Source organism: Mustelus asterias, chromosome 11 (assembly GCF_964213995.1).
Source record: "Mustelus asterias chromosome 11, sMusAst1.hap1.1, whole genome shotgun sequence".
Lineage (NCBI taxonomy): Eukaryota > Metazoa > Chordata > Chondrichthyes > Carcharhiniformes > Triakidae > Mustelus > Mustelus asterias.
This window is the reverse complement of record NC_135811.1, coordinates 95264097-95290257: the sequence shown is the minus strand read 5'-3', so window position 1 is coordinate 95290257 and position 26161 is coordinate 95264097. Positions and strand designations below refer to the sequence as shown.

Here is a 26161-nt window from a genome sequence, read left to right as displayed (position 1 = left end):
AACTAATTCCAAAACAATTATTTGAGACTGGGTAAGTATCACATCTGTGCAAGACTAATTTTTCATAAATATTTCAATATATATTTGGTTAAGGAGGAGCAAACACTAGTTTAAAATTATTTTGATTTTTTTTTTCTTTGTGGTCATTTTTAAGCTGGGAAGACCTCCATGCACCACGTTTAGCTTGTAGGCAAAGGTACAGAGGTTGGAAGTTTTTGCATGTAGTATATAGAGTCATAGAAACATTTTTGGCACAGAAGATGGATTTCTAGTCGCTTTTGAGTTTACAATCTTTCTGCCAATAGGGCCATTATTCCTGGGATCCTATATTGTGCAATACCAGGCACCAAGTTAAATTTTTTAAAGTAGCAGTATTCTTGCTAATATAAATTCAGTGGCATGTATCTATTGGATGTGTGCAATACAGCCATCTGGTAATGTATTTCTGCCTGTCTTAATCTGTTAAAATAGTTATTGGAACCACAGAAGGTTAATTTCAGCTTGCCAAAGTAAAGGTTTAATTAAGAATGAGGTATGTGGGGAAAATTGTGATTATAGTGCTGTTTGTTTCTATCACTGGTTTTTTGAAGTTTATTTATTAGTGTCACAAGTAGGCTTACATTAACACTGCAATGACGTTACTGTGAAAATTCCCTAGTCACCACACTCCAGCGCCTGTTCGGGTACACTGAGGGAGAATTTAGCATGGCCAATGCACCTAACTAGCACGTTTTTTGGACTGTGGGAGGAAACAGAAGCACCTGGAGGAAACCCACGCAGACACGGGGAGAACGTGCAAACTCCGCGCAAACAGTGCTACTTACCAAACCCTGGTGCTGTGAGGCAGCAGTGCTAACCACTGTGCTACCAGTCCATTGTGCTGTGATGCAAAGTTGTGGGGATAAAGATTCAAATATATTTGTAACTGGAAATTCCAATGTGATCACTTAATAATATTAGCCAGTCATCACATCTAGGGAAGGTACAAAATAAAGCAAGCAGTTATGCTTCAGGAAGAAGGAGAATTTGAACAGCACCAGTGCTCCAACCATTCTGAGCAGCTCCTCGGAACCATAGAATCCCTACAGTGTAGGAGGAGGCCGTCTGGCCCATTGAGTCTGCACCAACTCTCCAGAAGAGCAACTCACACAGGCCCAAACCATCTCCCCCACCCTATCCTTGTAACTCCATGCATTTACCATAGCTAATCCACATAACTTACACATCTTCGGATACTAAGGGGCAACTTAGCATGGGCAATTCACCTAACCTGCACATCCTTGGAGTGTGGGAGGAAACAGGAGCACCCGGAGGAAACCCACGCAGACGCGGGGTGAACGTGCAAACTCCACACACAGTCACCTCGTGGGAAATCGAATAGAAATAGTCCATGGAACAGGGGCATGTGATAGAGAAGAAAATAAAAAAATACTTTAAATATAAGCAATAAATATGACTAGTATAAAAAATGGTGGTGCTCAAACTTTGCAAATGATATTGTAATTGCTTTGATGGCTCATTAACATTTAGAGGGTTGACCTACCCTTTTGCCAAGTTATAAAATTAATTATTTAATTTCCTGTAAACCAAAAGAACATAATTTTGACTATGTAATTGAAATGTAATATTGTAATTGACAATGATGTATTTTTAAAGATAAGATGTTATTTTAGTAATAAAACCATCAATTTTTCTCTTTCATGTAACACTAAGTAATAAGCTCTTGCTATTTTCCAATGTTTCAGTGAACAAAGATATTAATCGCATTAGTTGTAACTATTAGCAAATGTCTGTAGTTCAGGAAGGAAACCAAGACCAAATACATTAGCCAAGATTAGAGATAGAGTCATAGAGGTTTACAGCATGGAAACAGGCCCTTCGGCCCAACTTGTCCATGCCGCCCTTTTTGTTTTGAACCCCTAAGCTAATCCCAATTGCCCGCATTTGGCCCATATCCCTCGATACGCATCGTACCCATGTAACTATCTAAATGCTTTTTAAAAGGTAAAATTGTACCGGCCTCTACTACTACCTCTGGCAGCTTGTTCCAGACACTCACCACCCTGTGTGTGAAAACATTGCCTCTCTGGACACTTTTGTATCTCTCCCCTCTCACCTTAAACCTATGCCCTCTAGTTTTAGACTCCCCTACCTTTGGGAAAAGATACCTTGTCTATGCCCCTCATTATTTTATAGACCTCCATAAGGTCACCCCTCAGTCTCCTACGCTCCAGAGAAAAAAGTCCCAGTCTATTCAGCCTCTCCTTATAACTCAATCCATCAAGTCCCGGTAGCATCCTAGTAAATCTTTTCTGCACTCTTTCTAGTTTAATAATATCCTTTCTATAATAGGGTGACCAGAATTGCACACAGTATTCCAAGTGTGGCCTTACCAATGTCTTGTACAACTTCAACAAGACGTCCCAACTCCTGTATTCAATGTTCTGACCGATGAAACCAAGCATGCCGAATGCCTTCTTCACCACTCTGTCCACCTGTGACTCCACTTTCAAGGAGCTATGAACATGTACCCCTAGATCTCTTTGTTCTGTAACTCTCCCCAACACTCTACCATTAACTGAGATAAATTAACATTAAATGATACTTGAAAATGTTTCATTTGACAAGCTCCTGAGCAATTTTGTGTTGAATGGAATGTTTTGAACATTCAAATATGTTAATATAAAATGAGATTGATCCTATTACGGTTGATCGACCTTTACTGTACTGATCTTCAATTGTAGCTGGATATTTGATATCCCAAAAGTGATACAGAATGTAACATATTTTGCACAAAGTAAGAAATTACAAAGGGTTGTGAATGAAGTCCAGTCCATCGCGCAAACCAGCTCCCGTCCATTGATTCTGTCCACACTTCCCGCTGCCTCGGAAAAGCAGCCAGAATAATCAAGGACCCCACGCACCCCGGACATTCTCTCTTCCACCTTCTGTTGGGAAAAAGATACAGCAGTCTGCAAACACATACCAACTGACTCAAGAACAGCTTCTTCCCTGCTGCCATCAGACTTTTGAATGGTCGTATCACACATTAAACTGATCTTTATCTTCACCCTATCAGTAACTGCAACGCTAGATTCTGCAGCCTTGCCTTTCCTTCTCCCCCTATGTACTCTATGAATGGTATGTTTTGTCTGTAACAGCAAGAAAAAATACTTTTCCCTCTATCCCAATATATGCGACAATAATAAATCAATTCACGTAGGCATATTATTTGTATCTGGGTCTGAAAAAACCAAGGTTATTAGTATGATTATTGGAATAAATAAATCATCATAGTTTAGCAGGAAGTGAAAGAGGAAGCACTTCAGGACAGCATGGTGGCACAGTGGTCATCACTGTTGCCTCTCAGTGCCAGGGATCTGCGTTCAATTCCGGCCTCGGGTCACTGTTTGTGTGGAGTTTGCACATTCTCCTCTTATATGCATGGGATTCCTCCGAATGCTCCGGTTTCCTCCCACAGACCAAAGATGTGCGGGTTAGGTTGATTGGCCATGCTAAATTGCCCCTTAGTGTCAGCGGGACTAGCAGGGTAAATAAGTGGGATTATGGGGATAGGGTCTGGGTGGGATTGTGGTCGGTGCAGACTCGATGGGCCAAATGGCCTCCTTCTGCACTGTAGGGATTCTATGATTCACAATATAGGTTCCTCCAACTAACATCCCAGACCTTTTCACTGTGTCAACTTGCTGATCAATTAGCAAGCTGATTGGGTGAAAACTTGGCAAGTGAGTTAGCTGGATCCAATCACTGAGCAACGAGATGGAGGATCATGGGTTGGAAGAATGAGGCTTCAAAGTCGGAGCGTTCTGTAGTTGTGTGCCGGGGCTGGAAGAACAAGTACGCAGGATGTTGGCACTGTTCAGAAGATTTGAGGACTGTACTGGTATGGGAAGGAGTCTGACCAGCACCAAAAAGGCTGAAACCTTCGACGATACTCAACGTTCTGTGGATTCCGTGTTCCAACAAGATGGGTTTTATGAATAACTTGTCTGCTCTGTGCTACTAAGCAGCTGAACATCCCTGCCCACTCTAGGGATGTTCTTCCCATGCCAAGCAGTTAGATTCCATCCTTGATGGAGTCAACAGAGCTAATGATGGCTGACCATCTACTAAGGTGGATGATCTGTTAGCTGCTGGCTGGTATTTGTTTTTGTTTTTGATTTGATTTATTATTGTCAAATGTATTAGTATACAGTAAAAAGTATCGTTTCTTACGCGCTTTACAGGCAAAGCATACTGTTCATAGAGAAGGAAAGGAGGGGGTGCAGAATGTAATGTTACAGTCATAACTAGGGTGTCGAGAAAAGAGTTTGAATACAGTTTTAGAAGCATAGAACAAGAGTAAAAGATAGAATTAGAGAGTATGCTGGGCACAGCTTGCAAGAAATTGCCTTGCTCCGGCGCCATCTTGAGTCCCTTAGAATGGACAAAGCAAACCTGTGATCCTCATCATCCTCTGAGCCAGCAGCAAAGGAGCAGCTTCTTACATATTATCCAGCCTCTAAACTGTATTCTTCACAGCTACTGGCTTGTTGACCAGTCGACACATCTACAAACAAAGGAACACGAGTCTTCTGAAGACCCAGAGGAATCCTTCCCATCGAGAGCCAGTGATCTGGCTGTGACTCAATTGCCTCAGGACTCGAGCTGGCTACTGCAAGACCCTTACCTGTAAAGTGAGGATACAGCCAAGTGTGTCAACTGTGACTGCAGAGAAGCATCCTGAATGATGAAATGTCTTCTTCAATGCCCATTAGTACCAGTGCCATGCAGCCCTGAAGATCTGAAGGTCTTAAACTCCCAAGCCAAAGACTGTGTGGAACAGTGGGGAGGGGAAGTGACAAGAAGTTGTTTCAGATTTTTTTTCTCTAAAGAATATTAATCCTAAATATTTTGATAAAGAGAGAGCAGATATTGGTGAATCTGGAACCGACCTAATTTAATTGTCTCATTTAAAAAAAAAATCCCAGTTCATGGAATAATAATTATGAAGAACATATTACAAAACTGCTCTACCTGTTATTTTAATGTGTAATTATTTTTCACATTCAAATGAAAGGTGTATAATGTGGACATGATTGACTGATTCAATAGTTCAATGTTATGTTCTATACATCAAGGGGTGGCACAGTGGTTAGCACAGCTGCCTCACAGCACCGGGGACCTGGGTTCGATTCCCAGCTTGGGTCACTGTCAGTGTGGAGTTTGCATGTTCTCCCCGTGTCTGTGTGGGTTTCCTCCAGGTACTCCGGTTTCCTCCCACAGTCCAAAGGTTAGGTTGATTGGCCATGCTAAATTGACCCTAGTTTCAGGGGGATTAGCAGGGTTAATATGTGGGGTTATGGGGATAGGATGGGATTGTTATCGGTGTAGGCTCGATGGGCCAAATGGCCTCCTTCTGGACTGTAGGGATTCTATTCTAAGAAAATTGGCTAGAACATGCGTAAATAAGTTACTGCCAAATTATGCTATGTTCTTAGAATAATATTGTAATATGAAAAACATTCAAAGTAAGATAGTTTTAACAATTCTTTTTGATGCTTTACAGAGTTCAAGAATTTTCAGCCATCTGATTCACCCCAGCCCCTTACAGTAGGACGTTTTGAAGTCTTGAAAACTCAAGATCAAGTCAAAGAGGTTTATCAATTGGCAAATCAGGAAGATACTAAAACAAGAGATCATTTGGTTGCAGACAACTGCGCTCTTTTGAAACCAACTATGGCTCTCAAGGAACCATCGTTGGGCAGCGGATTGAGTATTGCACTGGGAAGTCAGCAAGATATCAACTCTGTGCCAAGTTCACCCAGCCAGGTTGCACAGTCTCCCTTGGGAATCTCTGAGGCTGCTGCTGATAATCATTCTCTAGACAGTAGCAAAGTAATGGTCAATTCAGGGGATGAAAAACAAAACACTGATTCCAAACCATCAGATGACCATACTGATTCAGTCCCAGTGCATGGATGGATTCAATATTCACGATCAACTGTCTACGTTAGCAGTGACGATACCGAAAGCGACGGTGATGAGATATTTGAAGAGTTGCAAAACCTGAGAGAAAAGTAAGCTCTTGAGTTATGGTTGTGTTATTTGATGTTCGATGGTGCAGTACCCAATTTTGTTTCTGGAGTAGGGTTTATATTTTGAAATATGTTTTCTAAAGGGGCAGTGGTGTAGTGGTAGTGTGACTGGACTATTGTTAATCTAGAGACCCAGGGTAATACACTGGGCATCTGGGTTTGAATCCTACCACAACAGGTAAGTGAAATTTGAATTCAGTAAAAATCCAATGATGACCATGAAACCACTGTTGATTGTTGTAAAAACCCAGCTGGTTACTGATGCCCTTTTAAGGAAGGAAATCTGCCGTCCTTACCTGGTCTGGTCTATATGTAACTCCAGATCCACAGCAATGTGGATGACTCTTAAAATGCCATCTGAAGTGGCCTGGCAAGCCACTCAGTTCAAGGGCAATTAGGGATGGACAATAAAAGTTGCCCCAGCCAATGACACTGACATCCCATGAACAAATTATAAAAATTCTTAAGTGCAAATCTGCCTTGTATTTTACATTGCAATTTTAAGTAGTAAAAGTTTGTTTTTGGTTATTAATATTTCAGCAAAAGATAGCAATTTAGTTTCTATTAGTATAGATCCTGACCTATCTGTTGAGATCAGCACCAACTACGAAAAGATCTCCCATAGAGTTTTTTTAAAAATTCATTTGTGGGACATGGGCATCATTCATTGCCCATTCCTAGTGTCCAAGGGCAGTTGAGAGTCAGCTGCATTGCTGTGGCTCTGGCGTTGCATGTAGGCCAGACCAGGTAAGGACGGCAGATTTCCTTTCCTAAAGGACATTACTGAACCAGATCGGTTTTCCTGACAATCGTTGATCAGTAGATTTTGAATTCCAGATTTTTAAAAATATTGAATTCAAATTTCACCATCTGATGTGGCGGGATTCACGCTCTGGTCCCAGAACATTAGCTGAATTTCTGGATTAAAAGTCTGGCGATAATACCACTGGGCCATTGCCTCTCGTAATTTCTGACATTGTATGATAGGCTGTTTTTTTTAAAAAGCAGGGGTATTATACCAATGTAACATGGAGCTCTATTTTAGCTGAGTTTCAGTTTGGTGAGATAAGTTTTGCAAGGTGCTCATAAATTTCCAGTTGTCAGTCAAAAATGAAACAATCATTAGATGACTGCTTTCATTTCTTTTTGTACTTTTGACTCTTAGCCATCTGACATGTACCCAGTGCAAATCCCAAATTTTCCTATTTAGTGAGTAGGACCATTGCTTACTTAGAAGGATAATGCATTTCCTAGGAGTTGAGCTACAGATTTGGGACAGTCATGTGAAATACAAGAGGATGGTTAAACCCTTCTGATTTTCTCTATGATAGCTTTATCAATTCTATTTATCATTCACACCATTCAGCCAGAAAAGATTGTGCCATTATCACAATGCTTTGTATAGAGTGAACAGCATCCTCGTATTTTAATCAAATTAACTGGTTATGGCTCTAGAATATCAATAAATAAATAATCTGGTTAAAGAATGAAGATAAATTTGTAGGTTGGTTTTGATTAAATCAAAATAGTGGCTGAAGTAAAAACTAAAAATGTCAGAAATTATGGGAGGCAATGGCCTAGTGGTATTATCGCTAGACTATTAATCCAGAAACTCAACTAATGTTCTAGCGACCCGGGTGCGAATCCCGCCACAGCAGATGGTGAATTTGAATTCAACCTTAAAAAAATCTGGAATTCAAAATCTACTGATTAACGATTGTCGGGAAAACCTATCTGGTTCACTAATGTGTTTTAGGGAAGGAAATCTGCCGTCCTTACCTGGTCTGGCCTACATGTAACTCCAGAACCACAGCAATAGGGTTGACTCTCAACTGCCCTTGGGCACTAGGGGTGGGCAATAAATGATGCCCATGTCCCACAAATGAATTTTAAAAAAACATACCAAGCCAGGCAGCATCTATAGAGAGAGAATCGGATTTACTGTTTCAGGTCATTGATCTATGGTCAGAACTTAAATCTCGTGTGCAAACCCAAATTTTCTTACTGCTTGTAGGGCCACTGCTTACGTAGGATAATCCATTTCCGGGAAGTTATACTACAATCTGGACAGAAAGTCAATGACCTGAAATGTTAATTTTATTTCCCTTTCTACACATGCTGCCTGACCTGTTGAGTGTCTCCAGTACTTTCCTGTTTTTATTTCAGATTTCCAGTATCTGCAGTATTTCCCTTTTGCTGAAAAAAGGCCTGCCTGGTTTGAATTTTAACAATAGGTTGCCAGTTAACTATTCTTTGCGGCATTCTTCATAGCAACGCCTCTATAATCAGAACCCACTTGCCAACCAATCAACATTATCTTCTCATGCAGTATAAATTCTTGTTCCCTTTACTGTTGGTAATCTTGTGATTTATCCTATCCTGATGAATGCAAAATGAAATAGGCAGGAAAACTTGAGTTTGGTTCTACCAAACGGATATTTCCATTTTGTGGCTGAAATACTTGTATTAATCCAACAGACACATGGCAGAGGTTCAGAGGTTGCAGGCGATACAGAAGAAGGAGATTGAGGAACTCTATGAAAAGATGGGTAAAGTCCCTCCTGCTGGAATAGTCTCGCCAGCTGCAATCTTGACTGGAAGGCAAAGGCGTTTATCGAAAGGCAATTTCAACCAATCCCGTCGTAACAGTCTGCAACGACTTGAGCCTTTACAGCAAGCAGGTGTCTATAACGTCAAGTGAACAACTGCATTTACGACTAGAAAATGTACTTTTCCTGAAAATCTAGAGCTTTACATCGTAAACGCAATTCCATATAGTTTTATTTGATTAGCCAATAAGCTCAAAACAATAGTGTTTCATCATCATACATTGATGGTTCAAAGTACATTTATAAGATCACAGGAGAAATATGGGACAGGAAAGATATTTAACACCAACCTATATTCAAGCAGCATCTTTAATAGAACAATGTTCCAATGTGCTTGATAGAAGTATAATTATAAATGGCTGAGATATCAGGAAGGTTGAATGAAAGCTTAGTCAAAGCAATGGATTTGTGGGGAGTTTTGAGAGAGGTAGAGAGGAAGAAAAGTGTCTGCAGGGAATCCTATAGAAAAGCACCTGGATGGAAAAATACTCATCCACCAATGGTGGGGTGAAGCATGAAAGTGGAGGGGGGAATTCATAACGGGCTAAAGTCAGAGGAACCGAAATCACCAGTTTGGGAGTAGGTGGTAGTGGAGGAAATGCAAGACTTAGAGCCGTAGAGCAGTAAAGGGATGATTTTAAATAAGATTCCGTTTAATTAGACAGTGTTGAGAATGCAATACCACAGCCGGGATTCTCCCAAAAAACATTCAAGTGTTGAATTTGCGTGAAAATTGGAGTAAATCCAGTTTTTTCGGTGGGAGTTTCAAAATGAATCTCCCACAATCTCTGCACTGCAGAGTGCCTCAGCGTGAATCATGCTGAAGGGGCCAGCAGCCTAGCGGGCCACTGCGCATGCGCCAAAATGTCAGCATCTGAGATTGGCACATGTGCAGTGGCCCCGATCACTAGCCCCCAAACATTCCCATGCTAGCTCTGACCTGCCTGCCCAGCTTGCTCGATCGCCAAGAACCCCCCACCCCCCCCTCCCGATCGCTGACCTCCCCCACCCCCACAGATTGCCCTACCAGTCCCTGCCCCTTCGGCGGTGTCAATGTCCAGGGGGCACCCCCCCGCCCCCCCTACTGCATGACCCTCTGGAGGGGCCCTGATTGCCCCCGTTCACTCCAGCACGGTCGGGCCACTAGCTCCCCAAAAGTGGGGAGGTGCTGTTCTATTCAAATTCAAATAAAATGATATCCATAATTTATGAAGCTCCGCGCCTATTTCCAGCGTGGAGCTGACAGCGCCAAGACATGCTCCAGTCCGGACGCCCAGCACAGATCGTGCTAATCTGGCCCCGCTGAAATCTCCCATCCTGCTGCACTAAAACAATCAGCGCAGCGTGATGGGAGAATCGTCCCCCCCCTCATTTTTTTCCAAAGTCAATAAATGAAAATTTTGTACTAAACAATTCAATACAAGTACAAAGGCCAATACATTAATCCTTGCTGTGGGTAAAATATATTCCGGTCATTAATGAGAAAGCGATGGCCTACTGGTATTATCGTTAGACTATTAATCTGGAAACTCAGCCAATGTTCTTGACCCGGATTAGAATCCCGCCACAGCAGATGGTGGAATTTGGAATTCAATAAAAATATCTGGAATTAAGAATCGACTGATGACCATAAAACCATTGTTGATTGTTGGAAAAACTCATCTGGTTCACTAATGTCCTTTAGGGAAGGAAATCTGCCATTCTTGCCTTATCTGGCCTACATGTGACTCTAGAGCCACAGCAATGTGGTTTCCCTCCAAAGGCAACTAGCGATGGGCAATAAGTGCTGGCCAGCCAGCAACTTCCACAAATTCATTTTTAAAAATGAAGTGTTCATATGATTGCTTAACTGTTTTTTTTTAAAAATGGGTGTCATTGTTCCTGCTAGGTTTTGCATTTAGAATCTTTAAAAGTGTTGAGAGTCTGGTAGTTGAAAGTTCACATGTATCGAGGTGACAGGGTGAACGGGACTTGGTGCAGTTTAGGATTAAGGTAACAGGGCTTTGACTGAACATAAGTTTACGGAAAGTGAAGGATGGGAGATTGGCCAGGACAGTATTGGAACATTTAACTCATCTCTCACAAATAAATATCCTAGTCCTCCATGTCTATTGCAGTACCAAATGTTCAAGTGATTTTCAGAATTTGCCTTTACTTCTGCAGCCAACAGTCAATTAATTCCATGTGTTGCTTGCTCTGCGTGAAGTAGGGCCTCTTGACATCAATCTTAAATTTATACTTTTTAGTTTGAACATTGTGCAAAATGTCATGATTTAATTTGAAGTAATGCTCCAGATTTTTACTTCATAGGAACAGCGGAATTAGTGGAACATTAGATGTTCCCCACTACTATTAAGTTAAATGTTTTTCAGCATTGGAAAATATTAAATTAAATATTAATATATTACAGAAATCCTCCTTTGTCATTCTGATGGCAGACAACAGATCTATTGTCTGTGGTTCCAGAATCAGCCAACACAAGGCTCAATTTAAGTTAATATATGCCAGATGGCCTGTTTTCCTTCCTGGAGATAAAATACTACAATCACATGTCAGACATATATACAAACAATTAAAACATATGGAAGAATATGATAAAGCCTGACCCCTTCGCTTACCCCTTAACCACACCTATAAAGACAACTAGTGCAAGTCAGAGCAAAATGCAAAACATAGGAACCATGACATCCGTTTTTTTTTTAAAAGTTAACCAGATGGACACTTCACTACAAATGACTGGAATACTTTTTACCGTCCGTGAGGATAAATGTATCGGCCATTGTACATCTATATGTATTGAATTGTCTCGTACAAAATTTTCAGTTATTGACTTTGGAAACATTGTTGGTATTGCTTTCTCAACACTAATTAAATAGAATCTTGGTTTTGGCAGAATTATTGGTGACTATTTCAAATGGTGTATAGCTTCTGAATTAAATCAGATAATTACTTTTTCACCTGAGTGTTGAGGTTGAATCAATGCTGCAATTTAAACCTGTTATTTTTGTGCTGAATGTCTGCAGGATTCAGTAGAAGAAATTCCTTAACGGGCAGTTGCAGCTCACAGGATCAACGCCAAACGTCATCTACTGTTGGAGGGGGTTACTTTTCCTAAAGACTTCTAACTTGTGCTGAAGAGTTAATCACCAGAAACTAAGGATCTGGCACAATAAACCTAAATTTAATTGAACTATTCCTAGTGCGATAAAGGTGTGTCCCTGTTACACCTGCTCTATTTGCAGAAATCACCCATTGTTGGTAGATTTATGGTTACTGCAGTTAGTTGTTTGCTCTTGGACGATGCACAGTCAGCAGTATATCTATGATCTTCAAATATATGTTCAGAAATACTCTGGATGATCCCTATCAGGAATTAGTTATAGTAAGGGATGAAATTCCTTTATGATTGTCACAGCATATGAGGATATACACTGCATTTGTCTTTCTTTCAAAGTACTAATTTCTGAAAATCCTATAATACAAAAACAGGAAACACATCAGCAATCTTAACCAGATCACATTGTCTGTAATGAAATGCTTGAACAATGTTCCTGTTTTAATCTGGTACAAAGATCTGTTTCTGTTCTTGCTGATAGTTCATTAAAATGTGCTGTTCATGGCAATTTATTGCAAAGGAAATCTGATCAAATCAGATATAAAACTGAGTGCAAAAAAAAGACTGGAGAAGAATGTTGTCGATTTAGAGGAAGTTTGTTAACCTTGCAGTGTAAAGACAACTCCAAGAATGCTGGGTGCTAAGCAGCCAATATAAATCGTTTATGTATTTTTGTATTAAAATAATTTCTGCCACTATCACACTGTAAAGAAAAAAGACTTAACTGTATGTGTATATGTAAATATAAAAATTGGTGTTCCAGTAAATTATATAAGAATTGCATATCTAATTTTAAAACCAAATATATAAGCAACTTTCTCCAATGGAAAGTTTAGTGTATATTGTAAATGATTGCAGTCTATCAGTTCATCATTCTAAATGCACATTAAATGTCAAATTATTTTAAAGATATTTTGTAAAAAAAATTTGTTTCTGAATCCAAACCTGACTTTGATATAAATCTGCATGAGTAATGCAAAAATATTTATATTTGGACAAGATATGATAGCTACTAAAATGATGGTGATCTTGTATAAATTATCATTCTGTTTATTGATTATGAATGTTCACACCTTAGAGTTGGAAGTTTGTACAATTATTAAATGATGCCTTTTGGAATGTAATGTCCACTTTAACAAACCTACAAAACATTAACTTGATATTTATCTGCAAGCCAGCGAATTTACCTTTGAAGCCAAACCACATCTTGTTTTGGGTGAACCTTCTTGTACCATCACAAATATAGGGAAGTCACTTAAAATAAAATTAGATGTGTGTTTTCCAACCTACATGTACTTATTAGATCTAAAGCCACAGAACCAGGACAATTAAGGTGCCTTGCAAACCAGTGACAAAAAAAAAACCTTTGTAGAACTTCTGTAGATTGCTGATGTACAATAGATCTGTTTTCTTAGTATTTAACTTTATTATCGCTTTCTGAAAAAATATTTGAAACTTTGCTATTTTAATAACATCAGCTTCAGCAGGCCCTTTATCTAAAGTTGTCTAGGCTATAGCTGTATGAAAGAAAGGCTACTGAGACTCTGAACACCTATTGTGACACAGTAATTAACTTTATGTAAACACAATAGATTGGGGATAAAATAATATTGATTTGAAGAGTCGTGGAACTGGCTGTGTTGGGGAGGACCTTGTGATCTGTATCGCAGTAAGATTAAGAAGGGGAATTTCTCTAGAATGCAGGGTGTCACAAAATCATAAACATGTTCTTTATACATGTCCTGTATGGTATTGTTGGATCCAGTAGAAAGGAAATGTTCCCCCCTACCATTTTCTTGAAATTTATTATATCCTGGCAATCTACTGAAGTTATGATATAATAGAAATATTTCTGTTAGTGAATCAACTAGATGTCAGCCATTTTTGTTAGGTGTCTTAACTCACAATTAAAATAATCTCCACAAAACTAGAACTAAATTCTCATAGTTTGAGGCTAAAGATACTTAAAATCCAAATTAATATGTATTAGTTGAGTAATATTGCTTTAAAGCTATTACTGTAATGTGATACTCCACACTCTGAAAACATATTTATCATAAATCACAAACCAATAAAAATTGTACAAATAGCATTTTGCCTTAAATCTACAAGTGTCTGAATGTGTTGAGGAAAGCTATGCAATAAATTTACTGAACTACTGGTGTAATGATAATGCAATTATTTTCTTGAATATAATGCTTAAAAATGGATGTTTAACTTTCATAATATTCCACGGAATAGTGCAATGCTAGTCACTCAAATCCAGATACTCCACAATTAATGTATTCCACAATGAAGAAACATGTTCAACACAAATGTTATGCTGAAGTTTCTTAATTTTATTCTGTGATTGTACAACTTGAGAATTGCTTACCTAGTATCTCTCAATTTTAACAGGAATAATGTGCCACTTTAGTTGGTGCTGTAACAAATCCTGATGGTGGAAAGGCTGGGTTGTGTTTTTTTTTTCCATTCTGTAACCGAGGTGGAAACTGGCCAGTTGAGGCAAGAGAAAGATACTCTTTTGATGAAGAGAAAGTTACTAAAGGCATATTGCTGTTGTATTGCTGCTCTGTACTACAGTTCCCATGTATTAAATATATGCTTTTCTGTATAGAACTGGTTGGAGTTTATTAAAAAGCTAAAAACCTTATTTATACAATGCTGCATATAAGTCTCTGTTGCTGGTATCCCAGCTGGCACAAAGTCCTGTTCACCCATTACCCACACTGGCTCCCACTCTGCCAATGCATCTATTTTTAAAATCTTCATCCTCTCTAGCTCTCAACTCCTCTAGCCCTACAGCCCTCTGAAAGCTCATTAAGCAGGAAGGGGGTGTGGGAAAAAAATAGTATTATTTAAGACCATTTAGAAGCTAAAGCCTGCTGTACATATTTTACATATGCTCACTTGCAAATCTTGTCATTTTGAATGTTCAGTGATTAGGCCACTGATGTGCTTGTTTAAAAGACAAGTAATCTTAAGTAATATGAAGTGTATATATAAACACATTACGCATTGTGAAATGTCACATATTTACAACATAGATGTAAAAAAGCCTCAGTCCATTTGTCCAGAAAAAGCATATAATTTTCCATTACAACATTCAATTGCTTCTTCAATGAGTGCATTCACTGTCTTACCTTAAAGACCATTGCATTAATTAATCACTGAAAAACTATCCCATGTAATTCCTGTCTTTTATTTTTATTATGTAGCCTCTCCTATTGTCATATAGAATCCCTACAGTGCAGAAGGAGGCCATTTGACCCATCGAGCCTGCACTGACAATTCCACCCAGCCCTATCCCCGTAACCCCATGAATTTACATTGCTAATCCACCTAACGCTAAGAGACAATTTAGCATGGTCAATCAACCTAACCCGTACATCTTTGGATATCAGGATGTATCTTACCATGTTTCTTACTTACCATCTTACACACCTCCATGAGTGCTTCCTCCCACTTTAATTTGTCTCCTATAAGTTTCTCCATCTTTTCCTCATTACTCTGGTGTTCGATTTATATCTCCGGGACTTGAACATCTCCTTTTGTGTCTTAGAGTTGGATACAATGTACATGATGCTAATGAACAGAGCACGGTGCAGCCTGAAAGGTAGGATGCTCCAAGTCCAGTTCCACATTAGATACTGTGTGTGAACAGCAGCTGTGTAAAACAATTCTGGTGTTGTGCATTGGAAAAAAACTGACTTCTTACAAATGAAATTTTAAAGGGAACATTGCTGTATAGTTTAACTTCCTAAAACGTACCATCAAATGCAAAAGATGAGATGGAATGAATAAAATTGGTCTGAGTATCCTGCCATAAAATGAAGATTGTTCCTGTAGTCATAACTTTTGAAAACATGAACCATTAAAATTACAGCTTCTTCCATTAAATATCTGTAGAGTATCAGCAACACTTCTATCCAAGGAACTCTTAGTATGTCCCAATTCATGTAAATTTCACAAGTCTGAACATTTAGTTTACTATGTGGACTTCAATTTCAAGGCTATGGAATTAAAAGGACCCAAAATACTAAGCTATGATTTTGTACAATTTTTAAATCATAGATATGGTTTATAAGAATAATTATAATCAAAGTTATTAGTTTTATTCATAGTGCATCAAATGTATACATTCAATTTGGCCATACAAACAGTAGCGCAAGTTATAGATTTAGTAAATCATACCTTTAGCTACATTGCCATAAAATTATACCTAGATCAAGGCAGACACTGACAGAAAATAAAGGCTTCTGTGCGCTCTGAAAAATGTACATGTTGATCCAGCATGTTTAATTTTCTTTTATATTAGCAGTACACAAACTGTATAAACTAAATGTTTCAGTTTACTGAAGTCTTGGAATCACTTCTTGTTCGAACATCTTTTGCTTCTTCTTCCAAATCATCCAAAAATCGTTCGGATGACACTGAATAAAATGTGTATCCATCTAGGGATATTATTAAGGAAATATAAATAAATCTGAACACACAAAATCATAGAATCCATACAGTACAAGATGCCATTCGGCCCATTGAGCCTGCACTGACAACAATCCCACCCAGGCCCTATCCCTATCCCCGTAACCCCATGTGGTTAGCCTGCTAATCTCCCTGACACTAAGGGGCAATTTAGCATAGCCAATCCACCTGACCTGCACATTTATTTAAAATCTAAAGTTTGTAGTTGTAATTCAAATTTTAAAATAGAAAAACCCACTGCTGTTGCTGTGGTTAAATAAAAGTCAAATACATGAACATTTAGTTATCAGTTATCTGAATATAACTGTTGCACAAACTAAAGAAAGTAGGACTTTTTAAAAAAGGTAAAAATAGCAGGTCTATTGCTTTGAGGAGACAGATAAGTGTACAAGGGCAGGGATGATAGTTAGGGCAGTGACATGCTTCTCCTGCCAGATGTGGGAGATCAGTGGGCTTTCTAGTGTCCCTGACAACTTTGTCTGTGCCAAGTGTGACCAGCTGCAGCTCCTCACAGACCGTGTGGTTCGGTTGGAGCATCAGCTGGACACACTGCGGAGCATACAGGGGGCGGAGAGTGTGACAGACACTAGGTTCAGGGAGGTAGTCACACCACAAGTCCAGACAGTTAGATGGGAGACCGCCAGGAGAGGCAGGCAGATAAGGCAGCAGTCTCCTGTGGCTATTCCCCTCTCAAACAGGTATACTGTTTTGGATACAGTTGGGGGAATAATCTCTCTGGGGAAAATACCAGCAGCAGCCAGGCCTGTGGCACCACAACTGGTTTTGCTGTAGAGCAGGGTCGTGCTAAGTCCAAGTGAGTGATAGTAGTAGGAGACTCAATAGTCAGGGGCACAGACAGGTGTTTCTGTGGCTGCGAACGAGACTCTAGGATGGTGTGTTGCCTCCCTGGTGCCGGAGGCCTGGATGTCGCTGAGCAGGTACAGGGCATCCTGAAACTGGAGGATAAATAGACAGACGTCAATCTCCACATTGGCACTAATGACATAGGAGGGAAGAGGTCCTGCGAAGACAATTCAGAGGGTTAGGTAGGGAGCTAAAAAGCAGGACCTCTAAGGTAGTAATCTCAGCATTACTCCCTGTGCCAGCTGCTAGTGAGGCTTGAAACAGGGAGATAGTTGAACACATGGCTAAAGAGCTGGTGTAGGAGAGAGGGATATATGGATCACTGGGATGTCTTCTGGGGAAGGTGGGACCTGTACAAGGACGGGTTGCACCTGAACTGGAAGTGCTGTTTGGGAGGGCTTAAACTAGTGTGGCAGGGGGTTGGGAACCAGAATAGCAGGCCAATAAATGTAAGGACTGGGGAAAAAAGTGAGATTAAGATAAACATAGTGCAGAGTAAGAGCAGGCAGAGGGAAGCCGCAGGGCTCAGCGGGACTGGAGGTCTGGAGTGCGGATGCTTCAATGCAAGAAATATAACAGGTAAGACAGATGAACTGAGAGTCTCGATTACTGTATGGAATTATGATGTAATTGTAATTAGGGAGACATGGTCAAAGGACGGATAGGACTGGCAGCTTAACATTCCGGGATATCGTTGTTTTAGATGGGACAGAGGGGAAACAAAAGGGGTGGGGAGTTGCATTGCCGATTAGGGAGCACATCACAGCTGTGTTGAGTGCGGACACATTGGAGGAAACTTGTCGTGAGGCATTATAGGTGGAGCTCAGGAATAGGAAGGATGAAATCACAATGTTGGGTGTGTACTATAGACCTCCCAACAGCCCACAGGAGACAGCAGTTGTGGAGTCAGATACCAAGGTGTGAAAAAAGCAGGGTTGTTGTGGTGAGTGACTTTAACTTCCCCCACATTGACTCGACTCCCTTACAACCAGGGGCTCGGATGGAGAGCAATTTGTTAGATGTGTCCAGGAGAGTTTTTTGATATAGTATGTTGACAATCCAACCAGGGAGGAAGCCAAACTAGAATTGGTATTGGGGAATGAGCTGGGCCAGGTGATCGATGTTTCAGTGGGGGAGCAATTTGGGCTTAGCGACCATAATTCCATAAGATTTCAAGTAGTCATGGATAACGACAAGAGAGGCCCTCGGGTGAGGATGCTTAACTAGGCAAGGGCCAATTACATCTGAATTAGATAGGAACTGGGGAATGTTGATCAGGAGTGGCTATTTGAGGGCAAATTCATGTCTGGCATCTGGGAGGCTTTTAAAGGCCAGTTGATTGAAGTGCAGGACAGGCATGTCCCCACAAAAATGAATAGAATTGGCAGGATTCGCAAACTATGGATGACAAGGAAATTATAAACTTAGGCATATGGAAAAAGGAAGCAAAGGTCTAGGCATCTAAAAACTGACAAAGCCCTAGAGGAGTATAGTGAAAGTAGGAAGGAACTTAAACGTGGAATTAGGAGGGCTAAAAGGGGCATGAAATGTCTTTATCAAACAAGATCAAGGAGAATCCTAAGGCTTTTTATCCATACATTAGGAGCAAGAGAAAGAGTAGGCCCGCTCAAAGACAATGGGGGGTCAAGTTATGCATGGAGCCACTGGAAGCGAGTGAGATCTTTAATGGTACTTTGTATCAGTATTCACCAAGGAGAAGGACATGATGGATTTAAGGTCAGGGATAGGTGTGTGAATGTTCTAGAGAATGTCAATATATCGAAGGAGGAAGTGTTGAGTGTCCTAAATTGCATTAAGGTATACAAGTCTCCGGGGCCGGATGGGATCTATCCCAGGTTACTGTGGGAAGCAAAAGAAGAAATAGCTGGGGCCTTAACAGATATCTTTACATCCTCTTTGGCCACAGGCGAGGTTCCAGAGGACTGGAAAATATCCAATGTGTTCACTTGTTTAGGAAAGGAAGCAGGGATAACCCAGGAAATTATAGGCCTGTAAGCCTGACGTCAGTGGTGGGGAAGCTTTTGGAGAAGATACTGAGGAACAGGATCTATGCACATTTGGAAGAAAATGGACTGGTTAGTGACAGACAGTGTGGTTTTCTACGGGGAAAGTCATGTCTCATCAACTTGATTGAGTTTTTTGAAGAGGTGACAAGGATAATTGATAAGGGAAGGGCTGTGGATGTAGTTTATTTGGACTTCAGTAAGGCAATTGACAAGGTCCCACATCCAGACAAATGCAAGATGATGCATATTGGAGGATCAAATTTATGTGTAAATTATACTGTAAATGGCAGAACCCTTGGGAACAATAACATACAGAAGGATCTGGGCGTGCAGGTCCACAGTTCCCTAAAAGTGGCAACACAGGTGGCCAACATGATTATGAAAGCCTTCATCAGCCAGGGCATTGAGTACAAGAGTTGCAGTTATATAAAACCTTGGTTAGGCCGCATTTGGAGAATTGCGTGCAGTTCTGGTCACCACACTACCAGAAGAAGGACCTGGAAGCTTCGGAGAGAGTGCAAAGAAGGTTCACCAGGTTGTTGCCTGGTCTCAAGGGTGTTGACTATGAGGAGAGGTTGAATAAACTAGGATTGTTTATAAGAGGCATAAGGAGGGTGGATAGTCAGAGGCTTTTTCCTCGGATGGAAGAGTCAATTACAAGGGGGCACAGGTTCAAGCTGAGAGGGGGGAAAATTTAAGGGAGACGTGTGGGGCAAGTTTTTCACGCAGAGAGTGCTGCCAAAGGTGGTGGTGGTGGAAGCAGGGACATTAGCAACATTTAAGAGGCATCTGGATGGGTATATGAATAGGGAGAAAATAGAGGGATACGGACCAAGTGAGGACAGAAGGTTTTTTTTGTTTAATTAGGGCATCATGATCAGCACAAGCTTGGAGGGCTGAAGGGCCTGTTCCTGTGGTGTACTTCTGTTTGTTTTTTGTAACTAAAATCTCATATGTCTGGTATCAATTTCTTGACTCTGTTTTCTCTCCATGTTTCATATAAAGCACAGCTTTATCAAACTGTTGAAAGTTTGTGTATCTGAACATAATCCATTTAAGGTTTTACTATTTATTGTGCAATTCTGCTTATTCTTTCCTTCAAAATAATCCCAGATTCTCTATCTCATTCCTGTACTATGTCCCGTCACGCAAACCAGCCTCCCATCCATTGACTCTCATAGAAATCATAGAATCATAGAAACCCTACAGTGCAGAAGGAGGCCATTCGGCCCATCGAGTCTGCACCGACCACAATCCCACCCAGGCCCTACCCCCACATATTTTACCCGCTAATCCCTCTAACCTACACATCCCAGGACTCTAAGGGGCAATTTTTTTAACCTGGCCAATCAACCTAACCCGCACATCTTTGGACTGTGGGAGGAAACCGGAGCACCCAGAGGAAACCCACGCAGACACGAGGAGAATGTGCAAACTCCACACAGACAGTGACCCGAGCCGGGAATCGAACCCGGGACCCTGGAGCTGTGAAGCAGCAGTGCTAACCACTGTGCTACCGTGCCGCCCTGTGCCGTGCTACTGTGTCCCGTACCGTGCTACTCTGTCTACACTTCCCGCTGCCTCGGCAAAGCAGCCAGCATAAGCAAGGACCCCATGCACCCCAGACATTCTCTCTTCCACCTTCTTCCGTCGGGAAAAAGATACAAAAGTCTGAGGTCACATACCAACCGACTCAAGAACAGCTTTTTCTCTGCTGCTGTCAGACTCTTGAATGGACCTACCTTGCATTAAGTTGATCTTTTTCTACACCCCAGCTATGACTGTAACACTGCATTCTGCACTTTCTCATTTCCTTCTCTATGAACGGTATGTTTTGTCTGTATAGCGCGCAAGAAACAATACTTCTCACTGTATGCTAATACATGTGACAATAATAAATCAAATCAAATTCAAATCAAATAATCCGTCTTATATTTTTCCGCATTAATTGTCAGCTAACATCAACCTACCCAATATACTAACTGGCATATAAATTGTATGGTCCTCTTCAGTTAGTCATGCTTTTATTCTTATTATCTGCAATTTAAGATATTGTGCATTTACACCCAAGACCAGATCATAAACGTACGAATAAAAAAATAAATTTAATATATACACATAGACAAAAATGCAAGAATGGTCCTAACACTGACTGCCAGCAGACACCAGTTATTATCCTTTCGGTCCACAAAGCTTTCAGTAAGCACTGCTCTATCTTCCCTTCCATACCTAACTTCCCACCTATGCTGCTACATTTTTCTAACGTGCAATTTAATTTTAGCAATGTTTCTTCGATGTAGCAACTTAACAAACACTTTGAATAATTCAAGTAGACATCTACCATATTTCATTAATATATTCTATTATGCTATTTTCAAATTCATCTTTAATTAACACGTCTTTCAATGGAGAGGGAAGGGTGGGTGGAGAGGGGATAGAGAGACCATGGGGCTGGTGCGGAGGGTGCGGGGTGGGGGGGGAGGGGCACAGGGGGCAGAGGCCATGAGGCTTGGTGGGGTTTGTAGAGATCGTGGGGCCTGGATGGAGAAAGAGAGGCCGGCCTGGGGCTTGGTAAGGGAGTGAAGGCAGGCCTGGGGTCTGGAGCTTGCGTCTCAGTGGGCATCCAGGCTATCCCCTCTATCCTCACCCTCAGGAGGAATCACTCACCCCCTTCCCTCTAACTGATGAGGTGTCCCCCATTTTATTTCTTCAGAATTGATCATTTTGACCAAGAATGTTCACCGCCCCTCTCCCCCGCCCCCATTCCTGCTGTATTCATACTGTCCCAAAGCAATTTGTGCTTTTGGCTAATACTCTGTGTATTGACTTACATCTCATTCAAATTCCCCTCTTTCAAACAGTCTTGTTCCTTGTCATGCCCCCTCCTTCTAACCCTTTTCTATCCCCTTTGCCATTTTTCTTTACTTGTTTTTCTTGTATTTTTCCTTCATGCCAAATTCGTTTAATATTTTCCCCCACAGCACTTGTCATTCTGCTCATAAAAATCTTAGTTCTTGCCATGTTCGGTTAAAAAGCCCTGCCATCCTGTCCAGCTTCCAGCACCGTTCCCAATGTCCCGATGGTTACCACTTTAGTTACATATGTACCTCTCCCTTACCATTTCCGTACTGATTAATGTGTGGCCTCGGGTGAAATGCAAAGATTCTGAAGTTTCAGTGAACTTAGAAAAAACAGAAATGGCTAGAACGGTAGCGCAGTAGATAATAGCTCAATTAATCATTTTAGATCTGAAATCAATAGTTTGTTCGCTTACTGTATTAAGCAATATGGGTGGATTCTGCGACTACGCGTATGGATAGCTGTTGGCATCAAATTGCCGTACAAACCGTCCACCGCACAATTTGACCTGATCTGATCGCATGAACTAGCCTGTTAATCAACAGCAAAGCACAGTACCGATAATGATGTCCAATAATTGTCTGAAATCATATTTTTATCTTCACCAAAGCACTGAACACATTAGAAGGATACAGATGCCCAAGACGATTGCCCCGATAGCCAAGCCTGTAAACACGTTCCTCCCGCGCCGTTTCTGCAGATTCTTTTGCCACTGAGCTAGCTCTACTTTCCGCATGAACTCAATCTGTTCCTTGGTCAGATTATCGCTCTTCGGGTCTACACGTTTAGCAAACTCCGAACCTCCTTGAGGATCCTTTTCCGCCATTTTTTTCCAAATCGCCGGCCAGCTCCTGCGTAAATACGGAAAGCTGAACAGGGCAAATCAAAAGAGCAACGCGGTTTCTTCTCAAATCAGATAAAGAGGGTCTTCAGGCATTAAATAAGCCCAGATATAGGGAAATCATATGTCTTAATTTCAGAAAAGACGGAATAAAATATCGCCCAATCTAATCATTTTGCAAAAAGAAATATGCTTTGTAAAATAAAATGCTTGGCCAAAGAAGTTTTTTTTAAGGTGGAAAGAGAGGTACAGAAATTTGGGGAGGGACAGCATTATTGCCAAATGATGAAAATGAGGGATGCTCTGGAAAATAGCAGGACTGTGGGAAATCTTCGAGAGTTTCAGGGAATGGAGGAGGTGGCAGAGACAGGGAGCAGCGAGGTCTTGGATGGATTTGAAAATGAGAATAAATTTTAAATTCACTGAATGTGAAGTAGGTTTCCTCCTGGGAGTTCGATCAAGAAAAGTGCAGATAATGTGCAGATTCAGCCTGACAGAATATGATCAGAAACACTCTGAATGGCTCCAGAATATGGATGTTGGAAAGGGCCAACTGAAGAGAAACTAATTCATCAAAGTGTGTGTGTATATACTGTGGAAGTAATGAATGGCAATAATTAAAATCAATAATATTAACAAGGGATTTCAAATATCATGGATTCATATTCAAAGGCTTTTTGTCTCTTGATCTCTCCTCTTTTAAGACTTTCCTTAAACAAACCTCTTCTGACCAAACTTTCGGTCACTCCTAATATATATCCTTTTTTGGATTATGATTCCACGGAGCATCTCGGAACATTTTTCTCCTATCCTGATGAATTTAAATCATGAGACTGTTGAGATTTCCTGTGATATTTAACCACCTGGTGGCAGTAAAGGATCGCAAAACATAGAACAGTTATTCTTGTTGAGTGGCACATGTAGTTGAGTGCTCATCTCACAACGTAGAAAAAAAGCAGATATGAAACAATCATAGCCTCTGTGAGTAAAAAACAGTTCCTACATAGTTTCATTAAAAAATGTCTACCATTAGCCATTCAGGTTAATAACAAAAAAATACTGGAAATATTTAGCAAATCTGGCAGCACCAGTGGAGGGACAAACAGACTTTGTGTTTCAGGACGATGCCCTATTGTCTAGCCTGCCCTTCAGGTTAGTTCAAATGCTGGATAAAACTTGCTGTAGGCTATTTCAATAGTACAGCTAGACCCTTGGTTCTGGTGGAAGATTCCAGGCAGTAGGGTGGCACAGTGGTTAGCACTGCTGCCTCACAGCGCCAGGAACCCGGGTTCAATTTCGGCCTCGGGTGACTGTGTTTGCACATTCTCCCCGTGTCTGCGTGGGTTTCCTCCGGGTGTTCCGGTTTGCTCCCACAGTCCAAAGATGTGAGGGTTAGGTTGATTGGCCATGCTAAATTACCCCTTAGTATTAGGAGGGTAAATATGTGGTGTTACAGGGATAGGACCTGGGTGGGATTGTTGTTGATGCAGGATCAATGGGCCGAATGACCTTCTTCTGCACAGTAAGGATTCTATGATCCATTGCAACAGGTCTATTTCACATTTCTGCCATCTTTGCAGTATGTTCTATTGACAATCAATCTGGTCTTGTAAACTGAGATCCACTAAAAATTTGAGAATGTCAAATTAATTTTACAACCAAAAACGATAACAGATATACTGAATGTGAAGTAATTTCCTCCTTTTTGAAGCAATATTTTCACAGAATCTCTAGTGCAGGAGGCTATTTGGCCTATCGAGTCTGCACCAACTCTCTAACAGAGCATCCCACCCAGGCCCTATCCCCATAACCCTACAGATTTACTCCACTAATCTCTCTAACCTACACATCTTGGGACACTAAGGGGCAATTTAGCATGGCCAATCCACCTAACCTGCACATATTTGGACTGTAGGAGGAAACCTGAGCACCCAGAGGAAACCCACACTGACATTGGGAGAAGCCGGAATTGAACCCAGGTCCCTGGCGCTGTGAAGCAGCAGTGCTAACCACTGTGCCACCGTGCCACCCATTATGCTGGTGCCGTGCTTATTTTGATAAGTACAAACGTCAAAAAATACTAGTTTCTCTCAAAGGTTGCAATTTTGTCACTTTCTGGGGATAATTCAGCCATCCATTAAATATTCTTATCAACGTCCCCTTCAATCCCCACTTTAAAATCTAGTTTATGGGAACCACCATAATGATTTGTTCATGGGATGTGGGTATCATTGGCTAGGACAATGGGTATTGCTTGTCTCTAATTTCTTTGTTACATTCCCAATTGGTGTAATAATTGGATTAGAAAACCCCAGAATGGAACCCCTAAAAGGGCCTCCAATTGCTAAACAATGCCCACATACTTCTGTTGGCTTATTTACTCTTCATGTCATAGCCCTCACGAAGCATAACAAAATCAGTTGGAATGAAATCAACCCCCACACATACAAACATGAAATCCAGCATGAAATCTAATTATAGGTTTTACCTTTCCAGGTACAGTATTATTAAATTAAATCTACTTAAAACTAAACCATATTTCTAATGCTTACCAATACAAATATAAATCCTTTAAAATTACTTGGTTCTTCCAACACTCTTGATGAACCTCCTATGGAACTTCACACCTGCTGGTGTCAAGAATTACTTTAAACAGATACTGAAACTGTACTGGCCCTCACTATTTGGATTTCTATAAAGCTACTTTTCAGGCAGAGACTAGAGGTGAAATTTGGCAGATTGTCAGTTCTGGTAAGAAAACTGGCGTGGAACTCTCCATTTGATTTGATTTGATTTATTATTGTCACATGTATTAACATACAGTGAAAAGTATTGTTTCTTGTGCGCTATACAGACAAAACATACCGTTCATAGAGAAAGAAACGAGAGTGCAGAAGGTAGTTACAGTCATAGCTAGGGTGTAGAGAAAGATCAGCAGCAGGGAAGAAGCTGAGTCGGTTGGTATGTGATCTCAGAATTTTGTATCTTTTTCCCGATGGAAGGTGGAAGAGAGAATGTCTGGGGTGCGTGGGGTCCTTAATTATGCTGGCTGCTTTGCCAAGGCAACAGGAAGTGTAGACAGAGTCAATGGATGGGAGGCTGGATTGCGTGATGGATTGGGCTACATTCACGACCTTTTGTAGTTCCTTTCGGTCTTGGGCAGAGCAGGAGCCATACCAAGCTGTGATACAACCAGAAAGAATGCTTTCTATGGTGCTATCTGTAAAAGCTGGCGAGAGTCGGAGCTGACGTGCCAAATTTCT

The 26161-nt window shown here is 40.8% G+C and overlaps 2 protein-coding genes across 4 annotated transcripts in view; one reads left to right on the top strand and one right to left on the bottom strand.

Moving 5' to 3' along the window:
• Positions 1-13981, top strand: part of wnk4a (WNK lysine deficient protein kinase 4a) — a 92989-nt gene extending 79008 nt beyond the window's left edge. For 2 of the 3 annotated variants that reach the window (XM_078224014.1, XM_078224015.1), the window contains exons 17-19: positions 5570-6080; positions 8577-8779; positions 11731-13981. In XM_078224014.1, the coding sequence (XP_078080140.1) occupies positions 5570-6080; positions 8577-8779; positions 11731-11822 (806 nt within the window). In that variant the 3' untranslated portion in view covers positions 11823-13981. Of the gene's footprint in view, positions 1-5569; positions 6081-8576; positions 8825-11730 lie in introns of all 3 variants that reach the window. The other variant, XM_078224016.1, reaches the window with a different exon arrangement.
• Positions 13982-15915: 1934 nt separating this feature from the next.
• coa3a (cytochrome C oxidase assembly factor 3a) lies at positions 15916-22922 on the bottom strand. The gene is made up of 2 exons (XM_078224038.1): positions 22691-22922; positions 15916-16276 (listed from the first exon to the last, which is right to left on the bottom strand). The coding sequence occupies exons 1-2, from the start codon at positions 22881-22883 to the stop codon at positions 16170-16172; spliced, it is 300 nt and encodes a 99-aa protein (XP_078080164.1). The 5' UTR covers positions 22884-22922; the 3' UTR covers positions 15916-16169.
• Positions 22923-26161: the final 3239 nt, after the last annotated feature.

What these genes read in the sequence shown, in the direction of transcription:
- coa3a (XM_078224038.1), bottom strand. Translation starts at nt 22,883, where the DNA reads ATGGCGGAAAAGGATCCTCAAGGAGGTTCGGAGTTTGCTAAACGTGTA. An exon ending in GGCAATCGTCTTGGGCATCT is followed by an intron (nt 16,277 to 22,690) that starts GTATCCTTCTAA and finishes TAATATCCCTAG; the next exon opens with ATGGATACACATTTTATTCA.